The sequence below is a fragment of the Primulina eburnea genome, chromosome 7 (genome assembly GCF_022965805.1).
Source record: "Primulina eburnea isolate SZY01 chromosome 7, ASM2296580v1, whole genome shotgun sequence".
NCBI lineage: Eukaryota > Viridiplantae > Streptophyta > Magnoliopsida > Lamiales > Gesneriaceae > Primulina > Primulina eburnea.
The window spans coordinates 465,264-488,603 of NC_133107.1; the positions used below are offsets into that span (position 1 = coordinate 465,264).

General features: G+C 36.6%; 4 protein-coding genes and 1 long non-coding RNA gene across 20 annotated transcripts; 1 reads left to right on the forward strand and 4 right to left on the reverse strand.

Annotated features, from left to right (window-relative positions):
• Window positions 1–519: 519 nt before the first annotated feature.
• Window positions 520–8,600, reverse strand: LOC140836282 (probable ubiquitin conjugation factor E4). 2 transcript variants are annotated; one of them, XM_073201683.1, is made up of 17 exons: window positions 7,616–8,599; window positions 7,107–7,311; window positions 6,868–7,019; window positions 6,486–6,783; window positions 6,236–6,388; window positions 5,505–5,708; window positions 5,276–5,388; window positions 5,057–5,171; window positions 3,459–3,548; window positions 3,167–3,370; window positions 2,994–3,089; window positions 2,794–2,916; window positions 2,220–2,312; window positions 1,618–1,782; window positions 1,450–1,539; window positions 1,058–1,193; window positions 520–908 (listed from the first exon to the last, which is right to left on the reverse strand). In XM_073201683.1, the coding sequence occupies exons 1-17, from the start codon at window positions 8,443–8,445 to the stop codon at window positions 895–897; spliced, it is 3,081 nt and encodes a 1,026-aa protein (XP_073057784.1). In that variant the 5' UTR covers window positions 8,446–8,599; the 3' UTR covers window positions 520–894. The 2 variants fall into 2 exon arrangements, 1 of the variants encoding a protein (XP_073057784.1); XR_012119055.1 differs by lacking the exons at window positions 520–908; window positions 1,058–1,193 and having other exon boundaries at window positions 1,618–1,810; window positions 7,616–8,600.
• A 1,106-nt stretch (window positions 8,601–9,706) lies between these two features.
• LOC140836288 (uncharacterized) lies at window positions 9,707–11,591 on the forward strand. Of its 4 annotated transcripts, none has more exons than XM_073201691.1 (2): window positions 9,707–9,864; window positions 10,496–11,591. In XM_073201691.1, exon 2 carries the CDS (start codon window positions 10,537–10,539, stop codon window positions 11,335–11,337), a length of 801 nt encoding a protein of 266 aa, XP_073057792.1. In that variant the 5' UTR covers window positions 9,707–9,864; window positions 10,496–10,536; the 3' UTR covers window positions 11,338–11,591. The 4 variants fall into 4 exon arrangements, with proteins under 4 accessions (XP_073057792.1, XP_073057790.1, XP_073057791.1 ...); XM_073201689.1 differs by having other exon boundaries at window positions 9,708–9,864; window positions 9,994–11,591; XM_073201690.1 differs by having other exon boundaries at window positions 9,708–9,864; window positions 10,469–11,591.
• A 455-nt stretch (window positions 11,592–12,046) lies between these two features.
• Window positions 12,047–16,902, reverse strand: LOC140836289 (membrane-anchored ubiquitin-fold protein 2-like). Of its 12 annotated transcripts, none has more exons than XM_073201704.1 (6): window positions 16,665–16,892; window positions 16,370–16,410; window positions 15,920–16,204; window positions 12,635–12,796; window positions 12,337–12,429; window positions 12,047–12,258 (listed from the first exon to the last, which is right to left on the reverse strand). In XM_073201704.1, the coding sequence occupies exons 3-5, from the start codon at window positions 16,050–16,052 to the stop codon at window positions 12,374–12,376; spliced, it is 351 nt and encodes a 116-aa protein (XP_073057805.1). In that variant the 5' UTR covers window positions 16,053–16,204; window positions 16,370–16,410; window positions 16,665–16,892; the 3' UTR covers window positions 12,047–12,258; window positions 12,337–12,373. The 12 variants fall into 12 exon arrangements, with proteins under 12 accessions (XP_073057805.1, XP_073057807.1, XP_073057799.1 ...); XM_073201706.1 differs by having other exon boundaries at window positions 12,337–12,426; window positions 16,665–16,879; XM_073201698.1 differs by lacking the exon at window positions 12,337–12,429 and having other exon boundaries at window positions 15,920–16,071; window positions 16,665–16,902.
• Window positions 12,884–15,298, reverse strand: LOC140836290 (uncharacterized). Its single transcript, XR_012119056.1, has 2 exons — window positions 13,916–15,298; window positions 12,884–13,425 (listed from the first exon to the last, which is right to left on the reverse strand). It is a non-coding gene; the product is annotated as an uncharacterized lncRNA (long non-coding RNA).
• A 4,327-nt stretch (window positions 16,903–21,229) lies between the features above and the next one.
• Window positions 21,230–23,032, reverse strand: LOC140836291 (BAG family molecular chaperone regulator 8, chloroplastic-like). Its single transcript, XM_073201707.1, has 2 exons — window positions 22,397–23,032; window positions 21,230–22,275 (listed from the first exon to the last, which is right to left on the reverse strand). Exons 1-2 carry the CDS (start codon window positions 22,946–22,948, stop codon window positions 21,553–21,555), a joined length of 1,275 nt encoding a protein of 424 aa, XP_073057808.1. The 5' UTR covers window positions 22,949–23,032; the 3' UTR covers window positions 21,230–21,552.
• Between the last annotated feature and the right edge of the window lie 308 nt (window positions 23,033–23,340).

Genomic DNA, 23,340 nt, shown 5'->3' on the forward strand with positions numbered 1-23,340 from the left:
ATCTACCCGAACTAATATCAAATTTATCCAAAATTATACAAAAATTTAAATATAATTTTTTGAAAAAAAAAGTGGACTTCCCGAGCTTTTAGCCTGGATACAAGAGGCTGTAGCTCCGCCTCTGTCAGTAACCATGATAAACCGCAAAATCCATAGCAGGTTGCTGAATCTCAGAACACGATTTTCACAAGAGACACTGCATTAGATATCAGGTTATGGGTATTATTTTATTTACATCGATTTCTTTGCCTCCCCATGCTTTATTGCGATGCAACAGCCAAAAGTCCCACGGGGAGTCGAACCCTCCACACCAATGAACCCAGTTCCAAGTAAAATCAAGAATTACTTATTTATCGATATTATTTTATTATCCATTAAATCAAAAATTCATATGTGAAAAGAAGGTAGAAATATGCTAGACATACATACCAAGTGAACTAAAAATAACACAAAGATTTATACCATAACAATGTGAACAATTGCGGGCTGTGCCACGTGCAATACACGGTGCATGACATAAACCACAAAAAATATTCTCGATAGATTTTTCATCTGTGACAAAAATATACACATCTTGCCTCTCAAGACTGTCACAAAAGAGTAATTTATCATGAGCACCTAGCCAGAAATAATTACCAACAATATTCCTAGAGATGAACAGAACTATAAACCACCTAATCGAATGATCAATATTTGAAAGTTCGTGGTGAACCCATGTGTAGCTGATAGTGGGAAATTATAAATCGGAACATGATGTGATACACGATAATGAAACAAGTTTTCGGTAAAATAGACCAATAAATGCGATAAATTACACGAAGCTTCCAACTGTTTTGCATCCAACTACTTTCCCAGCTCTCCAAAAGTAGCAACACCCTTTGTATTTATGTCTCGTTACTGGGCTGCATCTAAAGGACAAAATGAGCCACTTTCAGCACAGCAATATGTTAAATACAATTTAACCATAATAATTTATATAAAACCAATCCAATATACAGATAATAAGGCATCATAAACACGACCCTATGTAACCAGATTAGTTGCATCAGTTCTGTACCGTGGCTTTGCATATTAGAGTCCTGTCCGTGTCGCTTAACATCTTGGGATTTGATGAATTCTTCGATTTGTGCCTTCAACTCTACATTGGGTATGAGCATGTCTCCAGTGAGATGAGATCGATTAAATGGATCGGTCTGGTGATTGCAAAATCAAAAAAATATCAGTAGCACTATTTCGGAAAATTGACCGCGGAAAAGACAGCCTAAGTATTCGATTTAAACAGTGTTTCATCTTTTACTTTATGCAGAAAGATCAATGACATGTTTCCTTAGTATATGGCCAAATTGGTTAAAAGACGTACTGGTGACAAATATTCATGGAACAGATGAACAAACACAACTGTGAAACAGGAAATATGAAGTGAGGAAAAGATAGAGGTGACTGTCATACGCTATCACTCAAAAGATGCCTCTGAATAACGTGTCGGTCCACTGTGATTTTTGATGAAGGCAAAAGGACTGGATCCCTCATCAAGGTGTACTGAAACCCAAAAAACCATGAAATTAGTAGTCAGACAAACAAGAGAAATTGGTGGCGCTAAAGGAAGTCCTGATTTACCTGAATGGGATCCAGGAATTCATCCGGTATGTCTCCAAGGGCAGCTTCAGCATCCATTGCCTCTGAAGCGACAAGTTTCGCTTTCACGCCGAGGTCAACAAACTCTTGAACGATTTTAGCATCTTCGCCAATTCTCCTCAAAACATCAGCTGCAGCACCAAATAGCTGGCAGCCCCCAAAGTATGTCATTGCTCTTTTTGATCACAAATAAACTTTCAATGGGGAGAATTTACGAGGAATATATTATACTAATTACAAAGCACATGCAGCAATATGCGCCATAAATTGATTGATCTCCATCATTGTTTATGCTATTATCGAATTTCACAGGTAGAAAATTGGATAAATTGTTGATTAAAAAAGTCAAAATTACATAATATTAGCTTACAAGTGGATTGATGTATTTGATTTGAAAGGAATGAATTTGATTCGGGGAAAGATTTGATAAATGAATTTCAAATGACAACCATAGGGGGTTTATTTGAAATGGATTTGAAATTAACATGCATTTTGTCACTCCAAACGCATCAAGGAATTTAAAATCACGAATAGATAGGTATACACAGATAGACAGAGAGGGAAATGTGCTCCAAGAAGATTACCTGCTCGTTGTATGATCGACCATCTTTTGTTATGGCCACTGCGAAACTGTTATCCTCATCTCCTCTCTCCAGGTTGACATATATATTTACTATCTTTAAACACAATAAACTTATTATAAGAATTCACGTCATGATTTTCATCTATATATTATCTATACAGGAATCAAGCAAAATTTGTCCTTGAGAGGCACAGAGAAACTTAATCATAAAACAAAGCATTATAGGACGCCATTCCTGCAGATTTTAATTGCAAGAGATCACATGGTGTGTCATGAGAAACATACAAAATTTTATTAATCATAGGAACATTAACCTTCAGCGTGAGCCTGGATTTAACACCCAGTGCAGGTGTTCGGCTCTTGAAATTTGTGCAGGAAAGAGTTATTTCAAAGTTGTTCAAGGCTGTAAGCTTAGCACAATTCAAACAATTGAAGAAGCAACAAAAGAATCATGTCATTGATTGTTCATCAACCAAAACTTCAACATGCTCATTCTCCACAATGAAAACTTCTTAACGTGGAATACAAGTATACAACTATAAGAATCATAGGCATGAAAAAAGTTATTTATATACCTGTTTTAGCAACAATTTAGGTCGAAACTCGTACTTCTCAGGGTCTTTCAAGCTAAGAGATTTTCTTTGGGGCCCCACAAGTTGTAACAAAAAGTAATTCAGCATGCTAGCAATTCTTTCGACCTGGACAAAAGCAGATATGTGATGAAAGCTATAACAACAGAACATGTTGAACAATCAACAACAAAGACTAAATCTACCATCTCTGGAAGTAGAAAAGGAGCTGTAATCTGCTCGGAAGTAAATGCCATCATGCTCACATCTTCATTTGCCAATTTCATATCAATCCTAATGATCTACAAACACCAAGAAAATTCCAGTCAATGAGCATTTTCAAATTCTAATAAACCATAAATTAGCAACTGAAACTGACATTCTCCTGAGATTGGAACAACCGAGTTCTCTCCTGCCTCTCTTGAGCTGGTCTTCTCTCCCATTCTGTTGCATTTGACATCTCGGCTTCCAGTTCTTTGTGTTCCAGAATTTTATTAAGACTCTCATCCAACAGATAAATACTATCATTGATCAAAAAGTTCAAAAAGTTCAAATAGACACCCTTCTCTTCTTCCTTAGCAATCTGGAACAGCATAAAATATCAAGTATGAGATTCATTGAAGACATTAATAAGGCAAGCAGAAACCAGGTAGCTCATGCGGAAAATCTACCTTTCTCCAGACATTACGGTGGCTAGGAACCTGCCATAAGTACTCAAGAAGTTCGGCGATATTGTGACGGATATTGAACTTGTCATAGAACTGAACGTGACACAATTCAAGTCAGAAGAGCTCGAACAGACAATAGTAATAAAACTTGCTGTTGTTATACATCAAGAACATAGAAGGTATTGATCAAGATCAATGGCAGGAGAGAGGTCCATTATATGTACCAGTATGAAAGAAAAACACCTAAACGGAGATTAAGGAGGTGGAAAAATTTTGTGTAGCCGATGCGAAGTAGAAAAACAATTGCTAAACCACATGATTACTAAGAGTAGAGGAATCAGAGTTTCTACATTTACTTGAGCTATCTGCAGTCCTGGTTTGGTAATATAAGATTGCTCTACACCATATAAGACACACATTCAGATACACGTGACCTCCTATGTTGCATGGATACGGGTTCGGTATCGTATCAAATACGATACGAATACAGAGATACGATAAATTTTGAAAATGTAAGATATGATACGATTAGGATACAACAATTATTAAAATATATCTGTGTGTGTGTGTGTGTTAATATATACAACCTACAACTTCAAAGGAGTGATTTAAGAAGAAAAACACGTGTTCAAGACGTATCCAACTGATAGAACCTACAAAAAGTCAATTATACGGATTTCGCTGTATCCGACACGCATATCGGAGTGTCGTATCCCTGTCCAATACTTCATGAAAAAAAAAATTAAGAGTATATATGCTACGTAAGTGACCTCCATGCATGATAATTATGCATCTTCCAAAAAATTTTATTACACAAATTCAATCGTACCAACTCTGGCCCAAACATGTTCCTAAAAGAGAAAGCTCAATAGCACATGGAAACCATTCAATGATAGCTAAACTCAAAGAAATGCGACTGTTGAAGTCAGAATTAGATTGTCCGAGATCGAGTTTTGAGTCCCAATAGATCTGTAACTGGATATTATCTCATCTAATCAACTTCCATCATTGAACTGATAAGATACCAAGAAAGTTGACAAAAATGTTCGATTAAGAGCTGAAATTGGAGGATATTTAACATCATATGTTCGATATTTCTTGTAATCCAGCGCTCATAGCAATATGCAAGCATCCTTGTCGAACACGCTCTATTACTTAAATCATTATTTTTGTAGACTTAAAAATGTAGGATCGTACATACACAAACCAGGGGATTAAACACTATGAACATCTGTTACAACATTTTTCTCATCCTAGCTGCTGCTTCCTTGTGTTACTTGTCAATACCCTTAAGATTTAATAATATCGGCATCTTCAAACTGTTTAATATTACTATGAATACCATATAAATTGATCAACCGTAATTTATTCATATAGAAATTACAAAGTAAATTGTATTTTTTAGTTACACCAGTAAACAAAAATAATAGTTCTTTAAAACTCTAATTCCCGTGCTATCGGCAACTGTAATGCTTACGACACAAAGCCAAGCATCATACTAATTTTCACCAGTTACTAAACTAACCATAGAGAGATACATCTAAGAGGAGAAATTTAAAGTTCTATGCAGATATACAATGTATACCCCAAACAACAATCACCTGAGTATGGGAACCTGTGAATTCAATATCAACATAAAGCTTCAGAAGATTCCTCACAAGATATTCAAGAGACAATTGATGTCCTTCAAACAATGTTTCTGTTGCCTTCGAGCCACTGCAGATACAAATTTAGTTAATACAATCGGTTAAAAACTGAAGAAGAGGGACAAATATTTATCAGCAAACTGTATAAGGAGGGTTCATTTCATCAAAGCATACCTTCTTTGAGGCATCCAACAATTGAGGACTTCTACCATTTTAGCTCTTAGATAAGGATTTCTGATGTATTCCACGCTGGCCATGAACATAATGATGAAGTTCATAAAATCATCCTGTTTAGAAAAAAACAAAATAAGCAATGTATTAAACACATCAGCTGCTCAACAGATCCTAAGCAAAAATAACAAAAGCAGTAATGAACGAGTGAAAAATCAATCCCCCAATGTACCAGTATAACCCCATCCAGAGCTCTAGGAATTCGTGAAGCATAAATAAGCAACTCCATTGTATCTTCCACAAAATGCTCTGGCATCGAGGAAAATTCCATAGGGCAAGGCGACTGTAGAGGCATTTTAAAACCACCAACTAACCCAACCAACCAAACAACCATTAAGCGGTAATAAGACAAAGCACGCTGAAGGAGCCCACCATCCTACATTATAAAGGAGCAAACTTTGAAGTCAATACGTAAGTAAAGACATGATTTTCCAAGAGGTCGACAAAATGATGGGCAGGACCAAATAACTTCATAAAAGAGAAACAATGGCCTTCCTGGATCAACTATCTTTTGGCAATACCTGCTGGGCCCAGATTGCATCAGGAACTTACAGTTATTGACTGATTCAAAACATCTTATATATTGTGTAAAAGAGGAAACCCGGTAAACCAACCAAGCCCAGCATACAACTCGAGAAAGCATAGGGAAGAATAAACTAACTTCAATTAATTAGTAATATGTTATGTCCCTGTATCATAGGCTTTTGCTTTGCTAACACGATTTCGGGACGACAATTGAAATGTATCGCAAATGAAATGAACGAGTTTCCTTTATAATCACAATGTCGAGAATGAATGAAACTTTAGCAATCATGAGCATCAGTTCCCAGACAGTCAGAGAGACACAAAATAAAAGATTTACACAACAATAAAGAGCACTATGGCACAGCACAAATTCAATACCCTTAGCATCTGAGCCTCATAGCATAGCTTCTCCTGTGAGTACAACTCAATTTCTTTTTCAAGGCGTGATATATCTTGCTGCAGTTGTGGAGAAGGAGCTTGCTCTAGCATGGCTTTGAAAGAGGATAGGGTATCTTCAGATCTAGAAATGTCCTAAATATGAAATATAACATATGAAATAAACTTTAAGCCACTCCAAACAGAATTTATTGAAACAACTTTCCTGGTTGATCTAACCACTAGGCACAACCTGAACAAGATTTTTGAAGTCTGAAAATGCTTTCAGCAGCCCCAAGTTAAGCACCCTAGCAGTCATGAAGAAGCATTCACAAATGAATGGATATTTGGCATTTCCACTACTTGTGGAAACAGGATTCTTGTTTAGGATGGAAGGCACATTAGCATTACTACTAGAACTTGTAGCTTCTTGAGATTGTAACAACCGATATTGTTCATCGTTATTATTTGTTGCAGTATCAACTTTTGAAGCATTATTATTAATCCACTCAGATACTTCTTCCGATGATGCATGCAGAGCTGTCAATCCTCTGGAACAAATTTAATCAAACGGGCAACAACATCTTCAGTATTGTCAAAAATAATTGCTAAGAATAAAAGATGTGTTCTATTACCTCATCTCCAAGCGGCTATAGTGAAACACGTATTTTGGATCAATTTTGTCCCTTTTGGATAAATTGGCATCAAGGAATGGCTCACACAAACGAAGCATCACAGCACTGAGATTTACAAACATCCCAGAACTAGCACAAGACAAAGGATCGATCTGTAAACAAATCCCACGCAATGAACTGTTAAAGTTACGACAGAGCATTACAAGTACACCAAACTATCTTTCGATGAATAGATATACCTGCAAATGAGCCCTTGAAGAGTTCCTATTGATAACCTCTGCAATGTACTCGAGAACATTCTCACGAATATTCGTATTCTTAAGCAGACACATGAGAACCTCAGCCAACACATCATACAAACTGTTCATCACAGTTTTGATAGTTGTAAAGGATGATAAAAGGTCTGCGGGACGGCGAGTAGATGCTTCTGAGAAGCACTGTTGACTGGCATTACAAGAAAAAATCGCCCATTAATGAACATCTTTTGCCCAAAAAGGGGTGCTAGAGTTCATCTGAACATCTCAAGAAGCATGGCAGAAGCTTCAAATTTACAACTTAAAATGCTGTAACTCCATGAGATTCAGAAAGAGTTATATCACTACCACGTCTGTGTGTGTCCAAATCATTTTCACTTTATAAAAAAGTTTACATCTTTAAAAACTCTAAGAAACTAGCATAAAAAGGCGTACCAACATAAGACCTGGACACGTATAATGGAGAAATAAAGAAGAAAATAAATCTCACTCACCCAACATCAGGTTCACTCTTGAAGATAGCATGATCAGGTAATGCACTAACATGAAAAAACGGCCCCAATATACTGGTCATCTCAATCACTCTCCCGTTCAAATACACGCCCTTGGGAATCCACCATGGATGATTGACTAAAGCTTTTGCACCCAGTGGATACTTCACCAACAACAACAACGCCCTCAATGGCTGCTGAAAGTTCCCCAAAGCAGAAACTGTCAAGACAGTCCCTCTCAAATCCTCGTACAATTGCTTTAAAACAGGTTCCATTGAATCATAATCTGCATCTCTAAAAAATTCATCTAAGAACCCTGGAGGACACGAAATTCCAGTACTGGTCCCTCCAAAAGCATCAAGGTTACTCCCAACCTCAGAAAAAACCAACGGCAACAATGGCGAGACATTCGATTTATTCGTTTGGTGATTGGGAAACATGTCGGGATTCCCTAAGTGAATTCTACAGTATGAAACTGCCAATTTCTTAGCTTGCTTCACCACTAACTCCATCTCTCCTCTGACGTTTTTATCCTTCATCGACGCGATTTTCTTCCCTTCTTCGTAGGCGCGACGATAGCAATTGAGCAAGTACTGAAACGGCGGCTCGGCGGCGGGGAAGTCGCCGGATAGGCGGTCGATTACCACTCTCTCCATCAGTTCTCGCGAAAGTTTGAGGTCCTTACCCTCGCTCATAATCTCTGCCGCCGTCATCTCTAGATATACAATTCGATAATCGTTCTCCATGGAATCGACGAGAGATACTATGAATATTTTTCGGAGGATGATATCCTCGATTTCTGCAGGGGTTCTTTGAGGCCTTTGAGTCGCCATAGTCGAAGAACCAACGCCTTCCAGTCAGTTCTACTCCTCACAAATCAGGGTTTTAGTGAGTTTAATTATCAAATATTTGTTTGATCCAAAAACCAGACAGCCTGAAATTTCAAAATTAGGAGGAGAAGAATGGCCGTAAACCAGACGTTGACCGCTTAGCTTTGGTTCTATTTATATATACACACACATACGGAATGACCGCAACCAGATTAGTTCGATTTGCGATAAACCAAACTTAGGTTTCAGTTTGGATCGGATATTTTTAATCAAAAATTTGAATCAAACTAATTTTTCGATAGCAAATATTTGTGTGAAACGATCTCATGAGTCGTATTTGTGAGAAGAGAAATACTTTTTATTGTGAATATGGATAGAGTTGATCTGTCTGACAAATTAGATTAATAAAAATTAAATCCAAATAAAATCTTTGGAAAAATAAAAAACTCAACATCACTGTGATGATGACTATTTTTGACATCTAACGTGACATATTTGATCAACAATAATAAATTTGCATGATCGTAGTTCCCACCTTTATTTCCACATCCGAATACATATAAGAAAATGAGAATGCCATATGTATCTTTTTGTGTTCTCGATCACAAATTTGCAACGAATGCGCAAGCCTTTCCATGAGAGAAGCTCGTCCCCAAAGAATGTACATTCTCTTTTCACCACTATGCACAATAAAAATGATTCTTTTGCACTTTCTTGTATTTCCTGGTCATAATTAATCCAGAGTTAATGTTAAAAAAGATGTTAGTTTTCTTTCGCGTTCTCTTAAAATATAAAACTATTGTTTCTTATATATTCGAAGAGTTGAGTCATTGAACAATGATAGTTGCACAAGATCTATCTTAATTTATATTATATTCAAACCATAACATTTTTAATTCAAACCATAACATTTTTAATAATAAAATGACGATAATTATGATTTAATAATAATAATAATAATAATATGTATACAGATTTGTCAATTAAAACCAGTTAACTTATCCACCTGAAACTAAGGTCTAGACCGGTTTAAACCAGTCCGGACCACATTTTTATCACAATTCAATAAATCGAAAGAAAGCCGACCAGATTGGATAATATATTTGGGATCCAACGTCTAAAGGGTTTATTATCCTATCTATGTGTGCATTGTCTCATGATAGGATGGATGGTCAAAATTTGTCCATGTATATGTAGGACCCACAATTTATTTTTGAAATTGTATCTTGGCCATCCATCCTCTCATGGGACAATGCCCACATGGGTAGGATCTCGTTAACCCGTCTAAAGGCAGTAGCTGCTGGTTCATGCTCAACCACACAACGGACCCAGCCATATTTGTCACCTTGTTGCGATCAATTTTCTAGGACTGAGGCTGTTTCGTCTTTCAGATCCTTCGCCTATATCGGCCCCAATCTACAGGTTATAGTTCTTTTTTAGATCCATTAATTCTCTCTTTTGATGAACTGTTTATGTTGTTTGTAATTCTTAGTTGTTCTTGTGTTTTTTAAATTCAGTGTTTTGTTAGGCTTAATGTTTGTGTTATTGCAGGCCCGAGTTGCAACCCTCGATCTGATGCTACTTTTGAATTATGATCGTTCGTGTGAGATAAACTGTTTGATCTTTTTTGAAGGAAACAAATAGATTTAATGGTCTGGATTTTGAAGAATATGATTATTTGCTGCTAACGTCCAATTTAAAAACATGATCAATACATTGTTCAAAACAAGTGATGAACGTAACCTGAAATGTTCCAAACTGAGCTCATTAAACATGCTTACTTTTCCAAAGTCAAAGTTACCTTCATTGCCGAATGCCGGGTCCTCTGATAGCAACTTCTGGAAGTTACAGAAATGTTGTGATTGAAAAGTTGCTTTCGTTCCACTTTGAGCTGGTATTTGTTATGTTGGGGTGGAAAAAGCTAGCAATTAAGTTGACCTGACCTAGTATCTGCATATGTTGATCTTTTTTTTTTCTTTCCTGAATTTACCGTCTAAAAATCTTATTTTTGTGTTTGACCTTTTAGTAGCTTGAGCCCTTGCCTTGTGGACAGGAAATGTTAATGTGTCAGACGCCTTCCTACTTTGCTGCATAATGTGGAACTTTGCTTCCGGTTGTTTAGATGGAAAACCTGGGATCAAGATTGACCCATTGAAGCCAACACAAGATTCGATGGATTGTTCTGATGGTGAAGTTTCTTCAACAGCCAGCAGAGAGGAGGGACTAGAATGCCCTATATGCTGGGAATCCTTTAATCTTGTGGAAAATGTACCTTACGTTTTGTGGTGTGGACATACGTTGTGCAAGAACTGCATCCTTGGTCTCCAATGGGCTGTTGTGAAATGTCCCACTTTACCACTTCAGCTCCCGCTCTTTATATCTTGCCCCTGGTGCAATCTCTTTTCATTTCGCCTGGTTTATAGAGGGAACCTGAAATTTCCCCGTAAAAACTTCTTTCTTCTTTGGATGCTGGAAAGCATGAATGGTGACAGAGCGAAATATGATTCCACCATTCATGGGGATCATCAAATGGTTTGTCCATCAAGTGCAAAAACTACGAGAAGCTATATAGGCAATAACAATAGAAGGCGGCAACATATGCATCATTCTGAGCCGTTGGAATCAACTCATGATGACAATAATTTCAGCGGCTATCTTGACGTTGTGAGACTTCGTTCCAACCTCAGAAAGGCCCTCATTTTCTTTTTTCATTTGACTGCAAAGTTTCCACTGGTCATCATTTTTCTTCTCATAATCTTTTATGCGATTCCTATTAGTGCTACCATCTTGTCTCTGTACATACTTATCACAGTTGTCTTTGCACTACCATCTTTCCTCATTCTGTACTTTGCATATCCCAGTTTGGATTGGCTGATGAGGGAGATCTTCACATGACATGCTCTCTCAGCATTTACTCGGGGCTTGATGAATTTGCTTCTGCTCAACCAGATTATGTGTTTTTCATTCTAGATTTGACAAGGGTTTGACATTCGGAAATCTTATTTGTGCAAATGTTGTGTTCAAGATGCATGTTTGTGATCTTTGTGTGTTAATTTCATTGAGATTCACTGGCACAAGGCTGCCAAGAAACATTGTTTGCATACACAGTGACGGTTCAAGTAAAGATTGTTGGCTGTGATATGTGCACACTTTTGGGAACCTCGATGTAAGGAACGATGGAACGAGATTTTTTCTGGTAACGGCAACGTTTAGGTTGGCTTTTAACTATTTCCATTCAAAATTCTGAGAATGATACTTGAAAGATTTTCTTGAAAACTTGTTGGGTGAGTAGTTTTCCAAAGTTAGATATAATGTTTCGTAGTTTCGCAGTCCAGCTACTCCAAATTTTAACGTATGTTTGAATTTTTAAATCAAATTGTAGGAGATTTTATCACCACGGAAAATGAACTTCGCTTTCTAGCAGTAAAACCGGGAATCTTTAGCAACCATTTAATTACGAAAATAATGTAAATGGACATTTGTAACTTAAGGAGAAACTAGAAATTCGAAATTCAAACACCATGAATGAATATCAACTATCGTATTGATATAAACAAGGGCATTCTGAATTGGCATTCTATAATTAAGAATCGAATTCATTCCAAAGTGTGAAGAAAAATCTTTAACTGAAGCTTAAAAAGCTGAAAACATCAAAATAATCTGAGAAATGTATCTGTAAAACTTTACGCTCAAAGGAAGTAACATCGACTGCTATGCTTACACGTGGAGCTGCATGAATGCATAGTTTTTTTATGAGTGCTCGTTTCACCACTTGTGTTGTGTCAACAAGAATTTTACAAATCCCATCAACTTCATCTGCAAAATGTCGAAAAAGAAGAAACAAGCTCGTTTTTATTCCAAAAGATGAGTACAGGGAGTCGAGAATTTAAAAACCTGTCGAGAATCGGAAATCTGCTACATTGCTTGCATCTTATAATATCACACACAAACATTTGTGCTTAGGTTCGCTTGGTAGTTTCTTCACTGCTGCACATAAATGATACATACCCGATAAAAATAGTATTCAAAAGTAAAAAGAAACTAGAGCATTTGAGGTAATAACGAGGGAAAAAAAGAGACATGGTCGAGCTTTATGCAATAAAAACTAACATATACATACATGCAGAAAAGGCGATCATTTTAGATGGTATTATCTCACAGAAACTGTTTATTAAGGGAGTTTAAATCAGACCTTTTTCAGGTGGGGGTTGAACAACAACATGCATGGTGGTGGCTCCTCCTGGAATATCACATAACGGGCTCATACATTCCCCCACAGTTTTGTTGTTCTCTAATATTCTTCCTGCACAAATTAACTTGACATCCTTCACTGTATGTGGACCATTTTGTTTCTCTGTTCAAAGAAAGCATGTTTAATTATTCACCCGAAGGCAACGATACACCATAACATGAAGAAACTTGAGTTTAAATAATGAGCAACCTAATTATGTGACTGAATAAGCACTTAGTGACTGGATTTAAGGGGAGAGATGATTTTTTCTTTTTGTATAATATGCTCTGATGAAGCCCACAAACCTAGAAGATATGTAAGATCATGGGTATGTATTAGTTTGGATTGCAGAAATAAAACATTCAAGTGTATTCATGTTCAACTCATTTCTAAATGAACCACTTAAACAAACAAGTCCGTTATTGTTCCTCGCCAACAGTCAGACTCCTCAGCATATCAGACTCCAATAGAAGATGAGATACCATTTCATACACCTTATGATAAAATCCAATGTCCTAGAATATGGCGATTCACGTAAATTTGATCACGTCGCTATGCTAGGCCCAAGTAGCACCAAGTTCTCTCAAAGTCAGAAAAAGAGGGCACACGGAAATTCGAAGGGACACAGGCTAAAACTTAAGTACTAGGTTCCTTTGTCAGGAGAAAATTCCATTCCAGTTCTTTTGACACACACCCAATCCCCATCTATGGTACATGCTAACCATTATACGGCTCAAAGCAGAAATTAACAACTGCAATTAAAAGAAACTTTTTATACCGTGTGCTTATGTTTGTAAATCATAATAAGCGCAGCACAGATGCAGATTCATGTCTCCACAAGCGGAAAAGACTGGACGTACAGAAATGTTAAGATAATTTGTAATTTCTAGAGTCATTTTCTAGAATATTTACTGGTACTTTGAAAGTTATCTAGGAAGTTTGGATAGCTAGTTAAAGACTGGAGGTAATAAGCCTTAGAAAATGTTAGATTTAATTTATAAGTATGCTTATGTAATCTGCTGATTGAGACATCCAAAAATTAAGTTAAATAAAATAATCAAGTGTACTGCATCACTAGGAATTTTTATCTGCCGTACTTAAAAAATTATTTCGCTGTGCCCTTCAAATTTGTTATCAAGAACCATACTTCTTCCTTGCAACAAACAGAGAGTTATTAGAAGTTTTAATCCACTGTTCCTTCTCCTATCAATTATTGGTGTTTCACTAGGTCAGTAGCAATACCGACAGATTGCAATGGCTGTAAACTTGCCGCTCACGATGTTTAAATATTCTTCAACCCAAGTACCAATATTCGAAGGAGAGCATTATGATTATTAGAGCACTGAAATGATGGATTTCTTTATCTCTGAAGATACACGGGACATCATTTTGGGTGCATTACTTATGTACTGAATACAGTGATGAGTCAAAAAGGTAACCACTTCTGGAATCCGATAAAAAAAATCAGCTTGTTGAGTCAAGAGATGTTGTGTTTGATGAAATGGCTTGATGGCCGTGGAATGAAGATGGTTCTCAAAGCCAACCAAATCAGGACTTCGTAGAACCGCCATTTTTCCACCATCATGAGTCACAACCAAGCACTTCAAAGCAAAGTCCTCAACGTTTAGCAGGAGAATCAGATTATGAAATATCAGATCCAGAATCTCCATTAAGAAAGGTACGATCTTTGCAGGAATTTATTATTCTTGCAATCTTGCATTATTCTATTGTGAACCGCAGCTTTATGTTGAAGAAAATGATGATGTTTGGGGTTCAAGCAATGAAAGATGAGATTGCAGTTATTGAGAAAAATAACACTTGGGATTTGGTGGATTTGTCCAAGGGAAAAGATGTGATTGATCTAAAATGGGTATACAAGACCAAGTTTGGTGAAGATGGGTCAATCAAAAAACACAAGGTCGTCTTGTAGACAAGGGTTATGCTCAACAGCGTGGGGTCGATTTCAATGAAACTTTTGCCCTTGTTGCACGAATGGAAACAATTAGAATAGCTCTTACAATTGCAGCTTATTTGGAGCACAATGTTCTTTAGTAAGATGCTAAATCAGCATTCTTGAATGGGGAACTCGAAGAAGAAGTCTACGTTAAACAGCCGCTAGTCAAAGGCTGACAATATAAATTTTATAGACTACGAAAGGCATTGTACGGTCTAAAGCAAGCTCCTAGATCTTGGAATTGCAAGATTGATGATATTTTCTGCAGAATGGTTTTGAAAGAAGCAAGAATGAACCAGCTCTATATGTGAAAAAAATTGGCAGTTTTATATGTTGATGACTTGATTTATTTTGGGTCTAATATTATGTTTTTGAAGGAGTTCAAGGAGAAATGATGGTAGATTTCGAGATGACTAATCTTGGAATGATGAAGTATTCCATGGTATTCAAATGAGACAAACCAATGGAAAATTTTCCCTCTCACAGGTAAAGTACATTGAGGATTTGCTCAAAAAATCTAAATGGTGAAGTGCAAGCAAGTTAACGCTCCCATTATGTCGAGTGAGAAGTTGCAGCTCAAATGACAGAAAGAGCACTTTGGCTATATATTTTGTCTTGGCTCAAAGATGATTATTTCTTGGAGCTCGAAGAAGCAAAAGACGGTTGCTCTATCTTCAGCTGAAGCCGTCTATATTGCAACAACAGAAGCAGCCTGCGAAGCAACTTGGTTAAGGCGAATTCTTGGCGACTTGCAGCAAGTTCAAAGTCTACCAACAAAATTTATTGTGACAACATGTCAGTTGTGGCAATGACAAAGAACCCAGTATTTCAAGCTCGTTCGAAGCATATTGAAATTCGACATTACTTTGTTCATGAATTGATAAACAAGGAGCATGTCCAAATGGAGTTCGTTAACACAAGAGATCAAGTTGCAGATTTTCTAACCAAGACGATTACTTTGGAGAAGTTAGAAAAGTTCAAGCAACAATTGAAAACAGCAAATTAACGGGGCTGTTAAGATAATTTGTAATTTCTACAGGCATTTTCTAGTACTTTGAAAGTCATCTAGGACGTTTGAATAGCTAGTCAAAACGTGGAGTCAATAAGCCTTGGAAAATGTTAGATTTCATTTATAAGTATGCTTATGTAATCTGCTGATTGATACATCCAAAAATTAAGTTAAATAAAATATTCAAGTGTATTACATCACTTGAATTCCTATCTACGTACTTCATAAATTATTCCGCTGTGCCCTTCAAAAAATTCATTTTTAGTCAAAAATATCATCAAACCTTTAGGCCATTGAGCTATGACATTCTCTTTCAAGGTAGCGACACTTGTAGCCACAGCAAAATTCTTTGGACCAATATCTGATCCATCATTCAGCCTAAACTTGATTTCCAGCTGATCTTTTGCCCCAGACATCTTCAAAATAATTCCAGAACTACTGTTCAACAAAATATTCAGATCTCTTCCACAAATGCAATCAGGAATCCACTCAATAACAAGAATTTCCTCTCCTTAAAGAATTATGAAAGCCATCCACATCTTTTCTTTTGTGCATCTAAGATATGATTCTAAAATTAACCAAAAATACAATCTTGGAATTCTTAAGATGCACAGTCGAATATCACAAATTTATAAATTATATAATCAGCACCACATAGATTGATGCAGGGATAAATTTAAACTAATTAGAACTTTTTTATCACATCGAAAACTAAAAAAAATGTTTATCATACCCGGTTTCAAGGAACAAGAACCAGAGCGTTGACTGATCCAACTGATACAGAAAGAAAGAGAAAAATAAAGCTAAAGCTAAATAAAAAAGGTAAAGTGGTATAGAATCTTAAACAGTAATTCACCTCCACCTTCTTAAACAAAATATCACGAAAAAGTTATTCAAATCTTTTCAAACTTCTAAATCAATCGATAAATTAAACCCAAAAGATATAATAAAAAAAAAAAAACTCATCAGTTCTCACTTTCGGTAAAAATTCAAGCTACAACAATAAAAACTTTGAAGGAAGCAATTACTTGATCTGGGGTGTAGTTGAAATCTTCCTCCAATTCTCCTCTTTAACTAGATTTTATCAGTTTCAAGAAACACAAAGCAGGGGTAGTGGAAAGAAGTATTATAAAATCAGAAAATACAAAGAAGAAGCGAGAAAGGTGTGAAACGAAGAAATAATGTACAGCACGTAATAACATTTTAGCAATGATATATGTTAAAATATGTTAGTAAGGTATTACTGATTCAACAGGTGTGTGTATCAGTGTATATATATATATATACACACACATGTAAATAAAGAAAATGCTGAGAGCCAGACGAGGCTGTAACGGAGTTTTCAAAGTTTATAAAACATCGAATTTTACTAAAAGATGCATTGTCGATGAACTTGAATTTTTCGCCATCGTGTTGTGTTGTGTTCTCTTATAAAAATTGATTCCAATAACTTTACGGCTGAGAATTTTTCGCCATCGTGTCACGACCTTTGCCTTTTTGGAAATTACATATATTTTCAGTTTAATGTTTGAATACCTTCAGTAATATTTCAGATGCGTTCCTGCTACATGAGTTCAAGAGTTGTTTCAAACCGATATGCTCTTTCAGCAATCTAAGTATCCGTATAAAGATGGTTTTAACAAGTATCCCATCTTCAACACACCAGAATGCACCACAAGAACGATTCAAAAGGCATAAATCAATACCATATTATAAAATTTGATGCAAGAGTCGTTTGCTCTTTTAAATTTTTTTGAAACAATCACAGAAAATACCAATATTGAAGTATATGATGTTCTGTAAATCGAAGCTAACGACCATCTACAGGAGCCACCGAGAAGATAAAATATCAACGCGATGAGTAAATAATGGAACTAAACCTGTGTAAAAAACGAAATCAATACATAAGAGAGAAGCACCATCTCCGGTAGGGGGAAGAGCGGGGACCGTGAGGACCTGAGAGACCAATGGCTCCTGAATCATGTCCCAATTTGCATTAACAAGTAAATACACCCTTATCTCTTCAAACCAAAAAGACTTCCAGCAATATTTAATTCCATCTTGAAGGCAATAATTAATGCCCTTAGCCCAACCAAAACATTGATCGAATTTCAATACCAATCATCAGGAGTGTGGGTGAACATAACCCCTAAATGCAATCAAAGCAGGGGGTAGGGTTCCAAGTTCCCATAATGTCAGGTTTGACTTCAAATTCTGCAGTAAGATAACCTGGTTAAGAAGTTTACAGGTATGGTACAGAAAGCGATGGTGGAGACGAGCAGAAATACAGCATTTTATATAATAAAGCAGTTCCAACGAGGATGCATGAATACACAAAAGACATGAATTGCCACAAACTATATTGACAAATCACGTACGTCTGAACTTACAAACAATGGACTCAATTTAAATTAATTAAAATGATGAATAAGTAATCCACCAAAGCAAGGCTGGATATGTAGTATTAAAACTGGAAAGAAAAAGAAACGTATCAAGGTGTATAAAAGAGCTGCAGCTCTTGCTGAAATCACGCTGAACTTCCCAATTGCACAAAACAGTTGCCTTATTGATCAACACACCATATATATAGCAAGTAAGTGCTATCACAAATTATTTGACATAACTAGGGCCTTGAAGTATGCCTCCTTGAGCCAGGCATGATAAATATCCCTGATTTGCCTTTCTCCTTGCACTCAAGTCAAAAATATTATTCCATATGCCCAAGCACATTCATCAGGAATCTAATCACTTGTTATAAGTGGATGAGAGGAGTTGAAATAGTTTCTAAATCTTTTAGACATGACCCACTCATCTTTGCCTTTACAAGTTTCAACAGCTCCATTAACTTTCCCATTAAGTTCAACAGCCCAGAGCGGATACAAATCATGTTGAATCACAACATCATCATCTAAGAACACCACCTTGTCAAGGTATGTGAATAGCCGCAAGATGTAACAAAATAACTTTCAAAGCCTTAAATAAGAAAAAAGACGAATAGATGGATGACGGTGATAACAATGACAATGATTTTGTCTATGAAGACGAATATTTGTGTTGGATTGATGTAGCACAAGCGGCTGGGGTTGGTTAAAGTACATATTACTTTCGATCTCAACATGTATCTACTTTAAAAGGAGCATCATCGTCGACTTCAACAAAAAAATAAAGCAATCTTCAGCTCAAACTAATCTTGTAGATTAAAAAGATATCAACCTTGATTATGAAGCTGAAGAAAAATATACCGATGGATACAAATCAAGCGATGGAACATATGACTAAAATTTGGAAAAAGAAAATGAAAATGAAAATGTTTTTGATATTTGATATTTCTTCTATCACATTTTTAAAGGCTTGATTTTATTTTATTTTTTGAGAATATTTTGTTTTTTGCGCTTTTTCTCAAGCGTGCACTTTGCTTTGCCTTTTAGGCCCAGACACTCGAGCATTTTTTTGCGTCTCATGCTTTTGACTCTATGAGTTTAATAATAACAGAAAAAACAACATCATGAGATTGGACCAGCACTTAGGACTTCATATTCAGATTCAACAAAGAATAACTAAATACAGAAAGGAGAGTAGAACATGGAATCGATCACTTTCAGTTGACAGGAGAGCCATTAAAGTAAATTGCTTCCAACAATAAGAGTTCAAGAAGGCAAGGATTCGGGAATTATTGAAGCACATGGTAGAGTTTCAAAGTTGTGTGGCAAGCAAAGAGGACAGTTTTATCAGCATTCGAGCAAAAAAGAAAAAAAAATGGAAGCAACCATATATAGACAGCATTATTACATATTTTGATAGGTCATCAGCAAAATGAGACTTGTCACAGCCATGGAAATAGTGGATGTGGTTAGCATCCCGTGGCACAAGACGAAAACAAAGCCATATAACCTAGGATGACAAGCTGCCATTAGCTCAACTAATAGGCAAAAAGGTCCTTTGCAAGCCATTGCAAGGATCACTGCTAAAACAAAATCAGAATCTTAAGTGTGAAAGGCCGATCCTTCTTGTTAACTGATTCACTTTGAAAGTGAGCACATACAAGTGGAATATATTATTCATTTCATAAAAACAGGAGCACAGTCCAAAGGAAGTACCAAATAATTTTTTTATAAAGAATGCAAAATCCAAAAACCAATCACTTAAAACCATCCACAAAATTCCAGTCTAGCACAGTGCATAAAAGAAATATTCACAAAATATACCAAACATCATCACATAAATAATCAACACAAAGCAAATGTCCATCAAAATTTGAAGGAAATAATTATGAAAGCACTTATTGCGGAGCACTTGTTGACACCTTCAAGGGTGACGAGGGCGTCAGAATGAAGACAAAAGGCAACAAAAAAGCAAGAATCAAATGGTGTGGAAGAGCGTTCCATACGAAATGTCGCGAGTTGCAACCTTGATCCTCATCAAATCTCCGCCTCCTCCATTGACATCTCCTTCACAGCTGCTCGATGAAATCGTTATACTTCTCATGCTAGGTGAGAAGTGCAGCTTCATCTTCCACCGCCGCCCTTCTCTTCCTCCTCCACAATGCTCCTCTTTCCACCTCCAGCAGCTAATCAACACTTCGGATTCCCCTCAAGTGGTGTGTTACCCCGCATAGAAATGCATATTCCAAAAAATTCCTATAATCCGATTACTTTTCCCAATTCTCTCTCAAAACTTTGCCACTCGTTGTTGATTAATTGCCGATTATGAATTTCTTTTTCCGTGGGTGGGAAAAGATGAATACCAGAAATCCTAATATGAACCTTCAACTATGATAAATACTCACTTAACCCCTACAAATGTTAATTATATATCCCTCGCCCCACTCAACTATAGATATTATGTACTTTATCCCAATATTATATTAATTGCAACACTTTTATCTCCATGGAGTAGTAATTATATCACATATTCAGTTATCTTATAAGTTGATTTGGTTGACCAAAACCAAAAATAACGGTATATATATTTATGGCAATAATAAAGCGGATATAATATTATTATCATACCATAAAAGTAGTAATTTAAAATTAAATTAAATAAAAAAAAGTATAGTGAATTAAGACGAAAAATATACCAAACTTCTAGTACATTACCAAAAATGTTTGGTTAATTAGGGTTGAGTGACTTTGCATGGATCATGGTCCAAGGGAAAGAAAAATTAATCCTAATAAGTATAAGAATAAGGATGGTAGTTTAAATTCCCAAAAATATAAAACTGAAAATTGACGTACCAATGGCAAATTGTTTGTAAACAAAAGTTTGATTTGAGAATTAGTTTGAAAACATAACGATTTACCAAAATTAATAATGTAAACAACGATTTTTTAGGTAGGTTTGGTGGAATAAAATTCAACATCTTCGTATCGTCCCCGATTCACCTGTCACTTGTCACTGTCACTGTCACTCATGCTTAATAATTTAAAATTGAAAAAAAAAATTATGTTATCTACATTTTCAATTTATCATCCAACTTTCAGCATCTCAACCCAGGAGCCAGGCTATGCCTTGATACATCAACGAGAATGTTGACAGAAATCAACCAGGAGCTAGGTAACAATATCGAAGAAATCAACCAAGACTGAGGCTCAATTATATGACAGACATAACTCAAGAAAAACAAGATTGAAAACAAGAATGAATTCATATGCAATACAACACTTGTTAGAATAACATCACTACACACACACAATAAAGGCGGCTAATGCAAAAGAAAGACACCAATCTCTCACACTACAATAAATAGTCACCATGTTTTCTACTTCAAGCTCTTGATGCCCAAAAGTAAACCAAAAACTAGAAACAACTATCTGGCATGGTTCTCCAAATGTCGCAGCAAAAACTAGAAACAACAATCTGGCATTGTTTTCCTAACATGACAACCATATGCGGATCCGATCAACTGAAGCTATTTAGCTACATCCTTTTTCCAATCAAATCATCTCTCATTTCCATCTTCACAGGCAATGGAGCAGCAAAAACAAAGTCCTCGGTTTTATAGTTACTCTTATTTCCGAGGCCTTTTTCGCTATCCCTGCTAGGCAACGAGCCTCCACTCTCTGAGTGATTTTCCTCCTCATCTTTTGAAGATACCCCCATCACTTCAACTTCTCGACAAAGATCATCTTCAAGCTGTCTTTCAGCATCATCTAAACTTCTGTCATCTATGCTATCATCGCAGTAATCCTCTTCTAATAATGTCCTGTTGTATCTCCTCGAAACCCTATAAGCCTTTCCATTGTCAGCAAATCTGACATTTTTTGTTACTTTGGGATGAGACCCTCCGTGTTGTTTCACCAAAATCCCACTTCTATTTCCAGAAGTAACTTGATTTCTTGTTAAAAACAAATTAAGGCTTTCACCCGAATCACTTTCCTCCTCAAGCTCCTCAGCTAATTTATCGATTTTTTCAACTAAACCTTCCAATTTCGCTTCATTGATTCCTTTCAAGCCTCCACATTTCATGTTACCAATTTTTCTTCCACCATTTAACACCCTAGTTTTCACATTATTTCCTCCGCATCTCACATTACTTGAAAGCCCCCTCCTTCCCACACAAACTGCATCAATCCAATCCAAAAATTGATTCAATTCTCTGCTTATTGAATTTCTTCCATCTCTAATCATGGGATCACCACCCTTCAAAGTAAAAGCACAAATAAAAAATGGGGAAAATATTATCAGATCAGACTACATCACAGAACTCGTGTTAAAAGCAAAAAGTACATAAAAAGCATTCTTAGATAGGATCTCTCTTTACCTGAACAGATTCAAGTTTGAGAAGCAAGTCCATGGATTTATCATAAAGTACGCTATGATCGAAGTGGGTTTTCTCATAAACCGAGGATTTGAGAAGCCTGAGAGTTGATTTAATGGAAGCGAGATCTTTGAGCTGCCGAAGGGTTCTTGATCTGCGGAGAAGGAAGGCCCTGAAATGAGTCTGAATGGTACGCGCAGCCGCATCACGGAGCGAGTGGGATGAGGAAAAGGGGGAGAGAGAGGAGCGACGGCGGAGGGCGGATTCGAGGTCGGCGACGCGGCTTAGCAGAGAGGATACTGTGGGATGGATTCGCCGCTCTTCGTGGAAGTAGCCTTCCTGGGTATGGGGGCGGTGGTGTAGATATTGAATGTGGGATTGAACAGAATAGGGATGGGGTTGTGGAGGGGAGGAAAAGTGGAAGTTGGAATCTTGCGGCGGTGATGTCGGAGGGTGGTGATGGTGGCAGTGTGTGTGGGGAGTATGGTAGCAGTGGCAATAGCAGGAAGCGGAGGTGGTGGCGGGGTGGTGGCGGAAGTGGTGGTGGGAGGCCATTTTCTTTCTAATAACGAATCTTTGTAGGGCGTTCGGACTGTGATAAATTTAGGGCACTTCGAGGAAATTGAGGATTTTAATGCATAAATTAATATGCAATTGATGCGAAATCCGATGAACATTGTAAATTAATTTTAACATTATTATATTTCTGAACTTTGTGCAATTTACATAGATCAGATCACCGTTGAAATTTGTCCAAAATTGAATCATCTCTTATAAATAGAAATCTAAATTACAAATAAAACCAAAATCAAAGAAGTCAGAAGATACGAAGTTATAATATAATTTGGTTACTACAAATATAAATTTGAATCATAAATTAAACTGTTTATCCGTCGTTCTAACTTTATGTATGATTTTGAGTCGGGAGGGTGCACATATGTAATGAT